Source organism: Rhinoraja longicauda, chromosome 34, assembly GCF_053455715.1.
Source record: "Rhinoraja longicauda isolate Sanriku21f chromosome 34, sRhiLon1.1, whole genome shotgun sequence".
Taxonomy (NCBI): Eukaryota; Metazoa; Chordata; class Chondrichthyes; order Rajiformes; family Arhynchobatidae; genus Rhinoraja; species Rhinoraja longicauda.
Window position 1 is genome coordinate 747,905 of NC_135986.1, and position 13,137 is coordinate 761,041.

At 54.2% G+C, this 13,137-nt stretch overlaps 1 protein-coding gene across 1 annotated transcript in view; it reads left to right on the top strand.

Annotated features, from left to right (window-relative positions):
* dnah2 (dynein, axonemal, heavy chain 2) overlaps positions 1–13,137 on the top strand; it is a 154,363-nt gene that overhangs the window by 50,251 nt on the left and 90,975 nt on the right. The window contains exons 26-34 of the mRNA XM_078427651.1: positions 502–640; positions 1,350–1,567; positions 2,971–3,069; positions 4,622–4,747; positions 5,720–5,830; positions 7,112–7,300; positions 8,384–8,487; positions 10,185–10,374; positions 12,695–12,875. Of these exons, the coding sequence (XP_078283777.1) occupies positions 502–640; positions 1,350–1,567; positions 2,971–3,069; positions 4,622–4,747; positions 5,720–5,830; positions 7,112–7,300; positions 8,384–8,487; positions 10,185–10,374; positions 12,695–12,875 (1,357 nt within the window). The remainder of the gene's footprint in view (positions 1–501; positions 641–1,349; positions 1,568–2,970; positions 3,070–4,621; positions 4,748–5,719; positions 5,831–7,111; positions 7,301–8,383; positions 8,488–10,184; positions 10,375–12,694; positions 12,876–13,137) is intronic.

Sequence of the window (13,137 nt, forward strand, 5' to 3'; positions counted from 1 at the left end):
CTTCTTCAGTCTCAACCCGAAACGTCACCCATTCCTTCTCTGCAGAGATGCTGCCTGACCTGCTGAGTAACTCCAGCATTTTGTGTCTACCACCTGTCAGGTGATGTTTGTGCTGAAGGATCGGTATGTGGAGTACTGGAGGACCAGCAACTCCCATTCTGCCTGGTGGCTTACAACCCAACAGCATGAAAACGGAAGATAGACACAGAGTGCTGGAGTAACTCAGCAGGTCAGGCAGCATCTCTGGAGAGAAGGAATGGGTGAGGTTACGGGTCGAGACCCTTCTTCAGTTTGAAGTCAGGGGAGGGGAAAGGAATGGGTGACGTTTCGAGTCGAGACTTGGTTTACTGTTAATTTTGAGCTCCACTCCACTATCTCGGACATGATGTTAAGCCCCAGTGCAATCAGGAGAGGAGGGGAGGGGAGTTGGATGCAAGGCAGGCCTGGTGAATAACCCACCTCCCCCTCTCCCCGCCCCCCCCCCCCCATTGTTTTATGCAGAACATCTTCCTTGGCGAGGACATCAGGAAGCAGCTTCCTCAGGAGTCAGCCGAGTTTGACAGCATCAACGACCAGTGGAAGATGATAATGCAACGCCTGGCCCTCGAGCCCAACGCCCTGCGAGGAACCCACCATCCAGGTACGGTCAGCTCAGAGACACACACAACAGGAGCAGCCCTCAGGGCCAACTTGTCCATGCCAACTACCTCCCTTCCCGCTCCCTCCCCTCCCATTCCCCCCTCCCTGCACCCCTTACTCCCCGCAACCCCCATCCCTCTTGCACCCCTCGTATCCACACTCCGTCCCACTCACCTTCTTTCACTCTTGCCTTGCCATCTCAGAGAAAACCCACGCAGGTCAAGGGGAGAACGTGCAAACCCCGTACAGACAGCACCTGTGGTCCGGATCGAACTCGGGTCTCCGGCGCTGTAAGCGCTGCAAGGCAGCAACTCTACCGCTGCGTCAAGGATCGGGTGGTCACGGTGGCGCAGCGGTAGAGTTGCTGCCTTGCAGCGAATGCAGCGCCGGAGACCCGGGTTCCATCCCGACCACAGGTGCTGTCTGTACGGGGTTTGTACGTTCTCCCCATGATCTGCGTGGGTTTTCTCTGAGATCTTCGGTTTCCTCCCACACTCCAAAGACCTACAGGTTTGTAGATGTAAATGTACAAAATGTAAAATGCTTCGTAAATGTAAAAAAAAAATGTCCCTAATCGGTATAGGATAGTGTTAATGTGCAGGAATCGCTGGTCGGTGCTGACCCGGTGGGCCGAAAGGGCCTTGTTTCCGGGCTGTATCACTAAACAAAACTAAACTAAACTAAACACAGGCTGCCCTTGTTTGCCCCAGGTCTCCTGGACACCCTGAATGAAATGAACGGCAAGCTGGAAGAGATTGAGAAGTCGCTGGACATGTACCTGGAGACCAAGCGGCAAATCTTCCCGCGCTTCTACTTCCTGTCCAACGACGACCTGCTGGAGATTCTGGGGCAGTCACGCAATCCCCCAGCCGTGCAGCCCCACATGAAGAAGTGCTTCGACAACATCAAGTCGCTCAAGATGCAGAAGGTACACTTGCCCGGGGCCACCTTGGCCGCACACACACACACGCACGCACGCACACACACACACACAGACGCACGCACGCACGCATGCACTCACTCACACACACGCACACACACACACAACCACACACGCACACACACAAACACACGCACACAGGCACGCATGCACTCACACACACGCGCACACACACACACACGCGCGCACACAGGCACATGCAAACGCACACACACACACACGCACACACACACACAACCACACACAAACACACGCACACAGGCACGCATGCACTCACACACACGCGCACACACACACACGCGCGCACACAGGCACATGCACACGCACACACACACACACACACACACACGCACACACACACACATGGGCAGAGTAACCTGAGGCCGTCTCAACACTTCACGGCTAAATCCGGGCTGACCCATCATCCATCCAAGCCCCACCCCAACCCCAGCTCCATCCTCACTCCTGGGGCCAGCACTATCCCCAACCCACAGAGCCAGCCCTGACCATTCATACATACCCAGCCCTGTCCCCACCAACTGACCATTCATCCCCAGGTAAATCCCTATCTCCATCCACTCCCTCCCTCCCTGCTCCCTCCCCTCCCACTCCCTCCCCTACCACTCTCTGCCCTCCCACTCCCTCCCTGCACTCCTTACTACAGTAACCCCCATCCCGCTTGCACCCATCGTACCCACACTCCCTCCCCTCCCACTCCCTCCCCTCCCACTCCCTCCCTTCCCACTCCCTCCCTGCCCACTCCCCCCTCCCTGCACTCCTTACTACAGTAACCCCCATCCCGCTTGCACCCATCGTACCCACACTCCCTCCCCTCCCACTCCCTCCCCTCCCACTCCCTCCCTTCCCACTCCCTCCCTGCCCACTCCCCCCTCCCTGCACTCCTTACTACAGTAACCCCCATCCCACTTGTACCCATCGTACCCACACTCCCTCCCCTCCCACTCCCTCCCCTCCCACTCCCTCCCTTCCCACTCCCTCCCTGCCCTCCCACTCCCTCCCTGCACTCCTTACTACAGTAACCCCCATCCCGCTTGCACCCATCATACCCACACTCCCTCCCCTCCCACTTCCTCCCCTCCCACTCCCTGCCCTCCCACTCCCTCCCCTCTCCACTCCCCCCTCCCTGCACTCCTTACTACAGTAACCCCCATCTTGCACCCATCGTACCCACACTCCCTCCCACTCACCCTCTTTCACTCTTGCCTTGCCACTCGCCAGCCCCTTTGAAACCTTCCCTCTCTCCCACATTCACCCCCCCCCCCCCCCCGCAGCTCTGAGGCAGTTGGAGCAGGTAGTGGGGAGGGTGAGAGACTGTGATGGGTTCCCGCCAGTGCACTGCATCCATCCCCTGCCCGGATCTGTATTTGCAGGTGGGAACCACCAGCAAGATGGAAGCGGCAGGCATGTTCTCAGCTGATGGCGAGTACGTGGAGTTCAAGCACCCCACCTTGCTGGAGGGGCCAGTGGAGGTACGGAGATGCCCGTCCGTGAGCACGCACTGCCCGCACTGTGTAGGGAGATGTCTGTCAGCGTGCCCGCACTGTGTGGTGGAATGAATGTCCGTCCGTGGGCACGCACTGTGTGGGTGGAACACTGCGGGCATGCACTGTGTGGGTGCAATGTCGTCCGCGGGCACGCACTGTGTGGAATGTCTGTCCGCGGGCATGCACTGTGTGGGTGGAGCGCAGCGGGCATGCACTGTGTGGTTGGAGCACAGCGAGCAAACCAATCCCCCTCTCCCTGCACTGGCAACAAATTATTTCACAGATTCACCGCCCTCTGACTCGAGAAATCTCTCCTCATCTCCGTCCTAAAAGAATGTCCTTTAATTCTGAGGCTGTGCCCTCTGGTCCTAGACTCTCCCACCAGTGGGAACATCCTCTCCACATCCACTCTATCCAGGCCGCTCACTGTTCTGTACATTTCAATGAGGTCCCCCCTCATCCTTCTAAACTCCAGCGAGTACAGGCCCAGTGAGTACAGGCCCAGTGCCGACAAATGCACATCATAGGTTAACCACTCATTCCTGGGATCATTCTTGTAAAAACCTCTTCTGGACCCTCTCCAGAGCCAGCACATCCTTCCTCAGATATGGTGCCCAAAATTGCTCACAATGTTCCAAATGCGGCCTGACCAGTGCCTCATTAGCGTTACATCCCTACTTTTGTACACAAGCCCTCTTGAAATAAATGCGAACATTGAGTTTGCTTTCAAATCAGAAAGTGAGAGTGAAAGAGCAAGGTGAGAGTGAGTGGAGAGGGCCGTCAGTGAGGGACGGGTGGTGTGGGGCGTGCAGTACCTTACTCCATGGCCAGCACCCACATACACAGGGACTCTCCCACTAGTGGAGAGGGCCGTCAGTGAGGGACGGGCGGTGTGGGGCGTGCAGTACCTATCTCCATGGCCAGCACCCACATGCACAGGGACTTGGCGGCCACAGACACGCAGCCCACAATGTCCGGCTGGAAGTCCGGCTGTGCGCAGTACGTTCCAATCTTCAACACCTTGTCTGAAATATTGTCTTTATCAAAGTTAATGAGCTGTTTAATGAAGGTTGGCTCACCTACAAAACAGGAGTGTCAGGTCCAGGATCGGGTGGTCACGCTGGCGCAGCGGTAGAGTTGCTGCCGTGCAGCGAATGCAGCGCCGGACACCCGGGTTCCATCCCGACTACGGGTGCTGTCTGTACGGAGTTTGTACGTTCTCCCCGTGACCTCCAAGATCTTCGGTTTCCTCCCACACTCACAAAGTTTGTAGGTTAATTGGCTTGGTAACTGTAAAAATTGTCCCTAGTGGGTGTGGGATAGAGTTAATGTGCGGGGATCGCTGGTCGGTGCGGACCCGGCGGGCCGAAGGGCCTGTTTCTGCGCTGTATCTCTAAACTAAACTAAAAATAATCAAACACTTACACCCACTGCGACATTACTAGCATTGAGTTTACTACGGAAGGTTAAATGACTGGCGCCGCGCTCCCTCTCTCCCGTCGCCTGGTGTTGCTGCAATGTGTTCTTGCCCCCTCAGGCTTGGCTCTGCGACGTGGAACGCACCATGCGGTTCACTCTCAAAGACCTGCTGAAGGAGACCCGGATATCCCTGAAGAAAATGCTCACTCGACGGGACAAGTGGGTGAAGGAGTGGCCGGGCCAGGTGAGGGGCTGGGCCAGGTGAGGGGCCGGGCCAGGTGAGGGGCAGGGCCGGGTGAGGGGCCGGGCCGGGTGAAGGGCCGGGTCGGGTGAGGGGCCGGGTCGGGTGAGGGGCCGGGCCGGGTGAGGGGCCGGGTCGTGTGAGGGGCCGGGTCGGGTGAGGGGCTGGGCCCGGTGAGGGGCCGGGTCAGGTGAGGGGCCGGGTCAGGTGAGGGGCCGGGTCAGGTGAGGGGCCGGGCCAGGTGAGGGGCCGGGTCAGTTGAGGGGCCGGGCCAGGTGAGGGGCCGGGCCAGGTGAGGGGCCGGGCCAGGTGAGGGGCCGGGTCAGGTGAGGGGCCGGGCCAGGTGAGGGGCCGGGCCAGGTGAGGGGCCAGCTATCGTGTCAGAGCAGAGGAAGTTCCTCACAGGCGACACACCAGCCTGTGCCTTTGGAGTTCTTCCAGCATAGAGCCAGACACTCATATAGCATGGAAACAGGCCCTTCGGCCCAACCCGTCCAATATGCCCCATCTACACTAGTCCCACTTGCCTGGGCTTGGTCCATATCCCTCTAAACCTAACCTATCCATTTACCTGTCTAAATGTTTCTAAAATATTGTGATAGTACCTGCCTCAACTACCTCCTCCGACAGCTTGTTCCATACACCCACCACCCTTTGTGTAAAAACGTTGCCCCTCAGGTTCCTATTAAATGTTCCCCCCCCCCCCCCCTCACCTTAAACCTATGTGCTCTTGTTCTCAACTCCCCTACTCTGGGCAAGAGACTCTGTGCATTCACCCGATCTATACCTCTCATAATTTTGTACACCTCTATAAGATCACCCCTCATCCTCCTGCGCTCCATGGAATAGAGACCCAGCCTGGATTGTGGACTCTCTTAGACCTCTTAGAGTAACTAACCTCTACCCCTTTGAGAATCATCCTTGAAGCTCTCGCCTGTCAACCTGCGCAACTTTGAGTCTTGCATTTTGCCACAGTTGCTGATCACCTCCAGTCAGATTCAATGGACAACAGACGTCACCAAGGCACTGATGACGGCCAAGGATCTTGATGACAGAAAACCCCTGCGAGTTATTAAAAGGAAGCAGGTGAGTCGAGCTCAGTGTGCCTTTGCGGGATTACAGTCAAGTGGATGATGGAAGCACAAATCTTGTCCATTCCAGGGGAAAAGCTGTCTTAGATCAGTTTGGTTTCAGTTTACTTTATTGTCACGTGTACCAAGGTACAGTGAAAAGCTTTTGTTGCGTGCTAATCAGTCAGCGGAAAGGCAACACATGGTGGCACCGTGGCACAGCGGTAGAGTTGCTGCCTTACAGCGCTTGCAGCGCCGGAGACTCAGGTTCGATCCTGACTAAGGGCGCCGTCTGTACGGAGTTTGTACGTTCCCCCCGTGACCTGCGTGGATTTTCTCCCAAGATCTTCGGTTTCCTCCCACACTCCAAAGACGTACAAGTTTGTAGGTTACTTGGCTTGATATAAATGTAAATATTGTCCCTAGTGGGTGTAGGACCGTGTTAATGTGCGGGGATCGCTGGTCGGCGCGGACCCGGTGGGCCAAAGGGCCTGTTTCCGCGCTGTATCTCTAAACTAAACTAAAAACTAATACATGATTACAATCGAGCCATATATAGTGTATAGATACATGATAAGGGAATAACGTTTAGTGTAAGGTAAAGCCAGCAGAGTCTGATCAAGGATAGTCCGTGGGTCACCAAAGAGGTAGATGGAAGTTCAGCACTGCTCTCTGGTTGTGGTAGGATGATTCAGTTGCCTGATAACAGCTGGGAAGAAACTGTCCCTGAATCTATGCAAAAATGAATTTTGCTGTACCTCGTGCCAAACAAAATAGCATTAATGTCTTATTAATAATGTGCAGTGATCTTTGCCTCAATGTGCATGGCACACAGAGCACCATATATCCAAGTGAAGAAGGGTCTTGACCCGAAACGTCACCCATTCCTTCTCTCCAAAGATGCTGCCTGTCCCGCATCTTACTCCAGCACTTGTGTCTATCTTCCAACATCAACCTTTCATTGACACAAATTGCTGGAGTAACTCAGCGGGTCACGCAGCATCTCTGTGGAAACCTTTCATCTCTTCCTCTCAGTTACGGCCCTTCACACTAACTCCCTGACCTTGAGAGGTAACCTCTCCTTACTCACCCCTCAGCTTTGCCGAAGCTATCCCTCTCTGTCTCCTCCAGCGGAGAAGACTGCCCGAGGTCCCGGGATCTTCTCTCGTGACACTGGCTCGGTCTTCCCCGTGAATCTGGACTGGGTGCATAACGGGTTGAGCGGAGGGGGACAGGATGGGGGATGGATGGAGAGTGAGTGCGTTGGGGTAAACTGCTTGGCGTTGGTGCCTCCTAGGTGACCATGTTGCGCAAGTACTCGGAGGCCATCCGAGGGAACATGACCAAGATCATGCGGCTGAAGGTGGTGGCTCTGGTGACGGTGGAGGTCCATGCTCGCGATGTCATCGACAAGCTCTACAGGATTAACTGCATGGACGTGATGGCCTTCGACTGGCTGAGCCAGCTCCGCCTGTACTGGGACAAGGTACAGTATGTCTGCATCATTCCTGCAGCAGCACGAGGCGAACGTCAGTGCTCAGCATCCACCTCCCGCTGCAACAGATTCAAGCAGGTATAGCAGGCAGTGAAGAAAGCTAATGGCATGTTGCCCTTCATTGCCAGAGGATTTGAGTTAAGGAACAAGGAGGTCCTACTGTAGTTGTACAGGGCCCTGGTGAGACCGCACCTGGAGTACTGTGTGCAATTTTGGTCTTCTAATTTGAGGAAGGACATTCTTGCTGTTGAGGGAGTGGCAGTCTAGGTTCACCAGGTTAATTCCCGGGATGACGGGACTAACATATGATGAAAGAATGGGTCGACTGGGCCTGTATTCACTGGAATTTAGAAGGATGAGAGGGGATCTGATAGAAACATATAGAATTCTTAAGGGATGCAGGCTAGATGCAGAAAAAATGTTCCCGATGTTGGGGGAGTCCAGAACCAGGGGGTCACAGTTTAAGAATAAGGGGTTGGCCATTTAGGACTTAGACGAGGAAAAACTTTCTCACCCAGAGAGTTGTGAATCTGTGGAATTCTCTGCCACAGAAGGCAGTGGAGGCCAATTCACTGGATGTTTTCAAGAGAGAGTTAGATAGAGCTCTTAGGGCTAAAGGAATCATGGGATATGGGGAGAAAGCAGGAACGGGGTACTGATTGAGAATGATCAGCCATGATCATATTGAATGGCGGTGCTGGCTCTAAGGGCCGAACGGCCTCCTCCTGCACCTACTTTCTATGTTTTTATGTTGCCCTCGGGCAAGTTTAGGTCAGCCATTGTGTGGGGCTGCACAGTGGAGCAGTGGGTAGAGTTGCTGCCTCAGCGCCGGAGACCCGGGTTCGATCCTGACTATGGGTTCGGTCTGCAAGGAGTTTGTACGTTCTCCTTGTGACCCGCGTGGGTTTTCCCCGGTTGCTCCAGTTTCCACCCACACTCCAAAGACTTCAGACTGAAGAAGGGTCTGGACCTGAAACGTCACCCATTCCTTCTCTCCAGAGGCTGCCTGTCCTGCTGAGTTACTCCGCCATTTTGTGTCCGTCTGCACTCTAACTAGTGTTTTCTTTTGTGCAGGACCTGGATGACTGTTTAGTCCGACAAACCAACACACACTTCCAGTATGGCTACGAATACCTGGGCAACTCGGGGCGCCTGGTGATCACTCAACTCACAGACAGGTGCAGCCTGGTCCCCCTCTCACTCTGTGCATTGTTGCTGGTGGATAGAAAGATAGAAAACACCTGCATGAGTAGGCCACTCGGCCCTCCGCGCCAGCACCGCTGGAGATAGACACTCGGCAAGGCTGGCGGCGTAGTCAAGGACGAGTCACACCCTCTTCTCCCCTCCCCATCAGGCAAGAGGTATAGAAGTGTCTCTCTCTCTCTCACTCAAGAGAGGGTTAGATTTAGCTCTCAGGGCTAAGGGAATCAAGGGATATGGTGACAAAGCCGGGACGGGGTACTGATTTTGAATGATCAGCAATAAAACTGTCCCCGAATCTGGTGGTGTGTGTTAGAGAAATTTAGAAACATAGAAAATAGGTGCAGGAGGAGGCCATTTGATCCTTCAAGCCAGCACCGGCTGCAGCACCGGCAGGCTTGAAGGATCAAATGGCCTCCTCCTGCACCTATTTTCTATGTTTCTAAATTTCTCTGACACACACCACCAGATTCGGGAACAGTTTTATTTCCAGCTGTTGTTAGGCATCTGAATCATCCTACCACAACCAGAGAGCAGTGGTGAACTACTGTCTACCTCTTTGATGACCCTCGGACTATCCTTGATGGGACTTACTGGCTTTACCCTGCACGATACGTAATTGGATTATCATGTATCTACGGATTGATTGTAATCACGTACAGGTGCTCCCCGGGTTACGATGCTTCAGCTTGCGATATTTTGACTTTGCAAACGGCAAGACCCGTAGTGAGCTGCCGCTCGCTTCCAGCCGTGTGGTACACCAGGCATTGAAAGTAGGCATGCAGGTGCAGCAGGCAGTGAAGAAAGCCAATGGTATGTTGGCATTCATAGCGAGGGGATTTGAGTATAGGAGCAGGGAGGTTCTGCTGCAGTTGTACAGGGCATTGGTGAGACCACACCTGGAGTATTGCGTACAGTTTTGGTCTCCTAATCTGAGGAAAGACATTCTTGCCATAGAGGGAGTACAGAGAAGGTTCACCAGATTGATTCCTGGGATGGCAGGACTTTCATATGCAGAAAGACTGGATAGACTCGGCTTGTACTCGCTGGAATTTAGAAGATTGAGGGGGGATCTTATAGAAACGTACAAAATTCTTAAGGGGTTGGACAGGCTAGATGCAGGAAGATTGTTCCCGATGTTGGGGAAGTCCAGAACAAGGGGTCACAGTTTAAGGATAAGGGGGAAGTCTTTTAGGACCGAGATGAGAAAGTTGTTTTTCACACAGAGAGTGGTGAATCTGTGGAATTCTCTGCCACAGAAGGTAGTTGAGGCCAGTTCATTGGCTATATTTAAGAGGGAGTTAGATGTGGCCCTTGTGGCTAAAGGGATCAGGGGGTATGGAGAGAAGGCAGGTACAGGTTACTGAGTTGGATGATCAGCCATGATCATATTGAATGGCGGTGCAGGCTTGAAGGGCCGAATGGCCTCCTCCTGCACCTATTTTCTATGTCTCTATGTCTATGTCTATCACGTGTATTCAATGCATTTCCACTTAGGATATTTTCGGTTTGCAATGGGTTTCTCGGAACGGACCCCCAACGTAAGCTGAGGAGCTCCTGTGTTGTCTGTATTTTTTGCTGATTGGTTAGCACGCAACAAAAAGCTCTTGACTGTACTTGGATGCACGTGACAATAAACTGAAGTGAACAATGAAACGCTGTTGACTGTTCCCAGGTGCTACATGACCCTGACAACAGCCCTGCACTTGCACCGCGGCGGCTCCCCCAAGGGACCGGCCGGGACGGGGAAGACGGAGACGGTGAAGGATCTGGGCAAGGCCCTGGGCATGTACGTGATCGTGGTCAACTGCTCCGAAGGCCTGGACTACAAATCCATGGGACGCATGTACTCTGGACTGGCGCAGGTGAAAGGAAGAACCAGACACACATAAAGCAGCACAGCTCAAGGTCATACCGTCATACGTCAGAGGAGCAGAATTAGGCCATTCGACCCATTAGGTCTACTCCGCCATTCAATCGTAGAATGATACACAGATAGAAAATAGGTGCAGGACGAGACCATTTGGCACTTCGAGCCAGCTCCGCCATTCATTGTGATCATGGCTGATCATCCACAATCAGTAACCCGTGCCTGCCTTCTCCCCATATCCCTTGATTCCGTTAGCCCCCAGAGCTCCATCTAACTGTCTTTTAAATTCATCCAGTAAATTGGCCTCCGCTGCCTTCTATGGCAGAGAATTCCACAAATTTACAACTCTCTGGGTGAAAATGTTTTTTTCTCACCTCAATTTTAAATGGCCTCCCCTTTATTCTTAGACTGTGTGGCCCCTGGTTCTGGACTCCCCAAACATTGGGAACATACCTCCGGCAATGGCCGATCTATTTCTCCCTCCTAACCCCATTCATCTGCCTTCTCCCCATAACCCCTGACGCCTGTACTAATCACAAATCTGTCTATCTCCGCCATAAAAATATCCACTCATTTGGCCTCCACCACCGTCTGTGGCAAAGAATCCCACAGATTCACCACCCTCTGACTAGAAACTCCTCCTCACCTCCTTCCTCATGGAAGGTCCTTTTATTCTGCGACCCCTGGTCCCAGACTCTGTCACGGCATCAGAGGGCAGTGGTGAGGGGTTGTCTGTATCAGAGGGGCAGTGGTGAGGGGGTGTCACTGTATCAGAGGGACTGTACTGAGGGTAAACCCCCCTGCCTGTGTCGACCTATTACCTGCCACGCGATGTCCTGCCTCTCTCCTTTCCCAGCTTTCTTCTTCCCCCCCCCTGAAATCAGTCTGAAGGGTCTTGACCCCAAAAGTCACCTATCCACGTTCTCCAGAGATGCTGCCTGACCCGCTGAGTTACTCCAGCACTCTGTGAAACGTCACCTATCCATGTTCTCCAGAGATGCTGCCTGACCCGCTGAGTTACTCCAGCACTCTGTGAAACGTCACCTATCCATGTTCTCCACAGATGCTGCCTGACCTGCTGAGTTATTCCCGCACTCTGTGAAACGTCACCTATCCATGTTCTCCACAGATGCTGCCTGACCGCTGAGTTACTCCAGTACTGTGTGTCCCTTTGTGTGGAAATTCCAGCCTTGCTTTAGTTTCAGCAGACTGGTTCATGCATTGTGCCATATCTTGTTTTTGTTTTAATCAAAAAATATATTAACATAACATAACATAACAACACTTTATTGTCACTCGGCTTTTTACACCGAACGAAATTTCAGCAGTCACACAAAACACAGCAAAAAAGAAAAGAACACAGGACACCCGACCCCAACACAAACATCCATCACAGTGACTCCAAACACCCCCTCACTGTGATGGAGGCAACAAAACTTCCTCTCTCTTCCCCCCGCACCCACGGACAGGCAGCTCGACCCCTACCGAGACAAACGACACGCACAGCCCCCGCAAGGCCCCGCGGCCGAGCCGCCCTGGGCACCGAAACATCCCGCGGCCGCACCGGGCGATGTTAAGTCCAGCGGCCAAGCCGCGCCGGGCACTGAAACATCCCGCGGCCGAGCCGCACCGGGCACTGAAACGTCCCGCGGCCGAGCCGCACCGGGCACTGAAACATCCCGCGGCCGAGCCGCACCGGGCACTGAAACGTCCCGCGGCCGAGCCGCGCTGGCAATGTTAAGTCCAGCGGCCAAGCCGCGCCGGGCACTGAAACGTCCCGCGGCCGAACCGCGCTGTCGATGTTAAGTCCAGCGGCCGAGCCGCACCGGGCACTGAAACGTCCCGCGGCCGAGCCGCGCTGGCGATGTTAAGTCCCGCAGCCGAGCCGCGCCGGCGATGGAAGGCCCCGCGGGCGAGCTGCGCCCCGGGGAAGAGACCTAATAAAAGAAAGGTTTCCCCCGCCCCACCCCACCCCCACACCCCACACCCACACCCCACCCCCCCACCACACATACACAGCCAAAAACAGAAACAAAAACTATCCCAACACCGACACAAACAAAAAAAACAAACAAAAAAAAACAGACTGCCAGAGAGCCGCAGCCGTTAGGCGCAGCCAACTCCTCCCAATGCAATAAAACAAAACAGAAGCCACCACCAGAATACAATACAAATGAAACTATTATACAATATATTACAGTCCCTATCCAGGATGCACCAACCCCCCGCGGTGCCCTGCGGTCCCGGGTGCCGTCCCTTGTTGGACTGTGGGCGTGCTGTGCTGACAAGATGGTGTTGGATGTTTGTGTGTGCAGACTGGAGCCTGGGGCTGCTTCGACGAGTTCAATCGCATCAACATCGAGGTGCTGTCAGTGGTGGCTCAGCAGATCCTCTCCATCCTGTCCGCACTGTCCGCTGGCCTGACCCGCTTCATCTTCGAAGGGCGCGAGATCAACCTGGTCTGGTCGTGTGGCATCTTCATCACCATGAACCCGGGTGAGGCCACCAGAGGAGAGGGTGGAAGCTGGGAGCTTGGAATGGAAACTGGCCCTTCAACTCCACGCCGACCATCACACTACTTCTCACTCTCTACATCACCGTCTATATCTCTCGTTTCCCTTAGCCCTAACCAGTCTCGACCCCAAGAAGGGTCTCGACCCGAAACGCCACCCATTCCTTCTCTCCAGAGTTGCTGCCAGCCCCGCTGAGTTACTCCAGCTTCTTGTGTCTATCTTCGGTTTGAACCAGCATCTGCAGT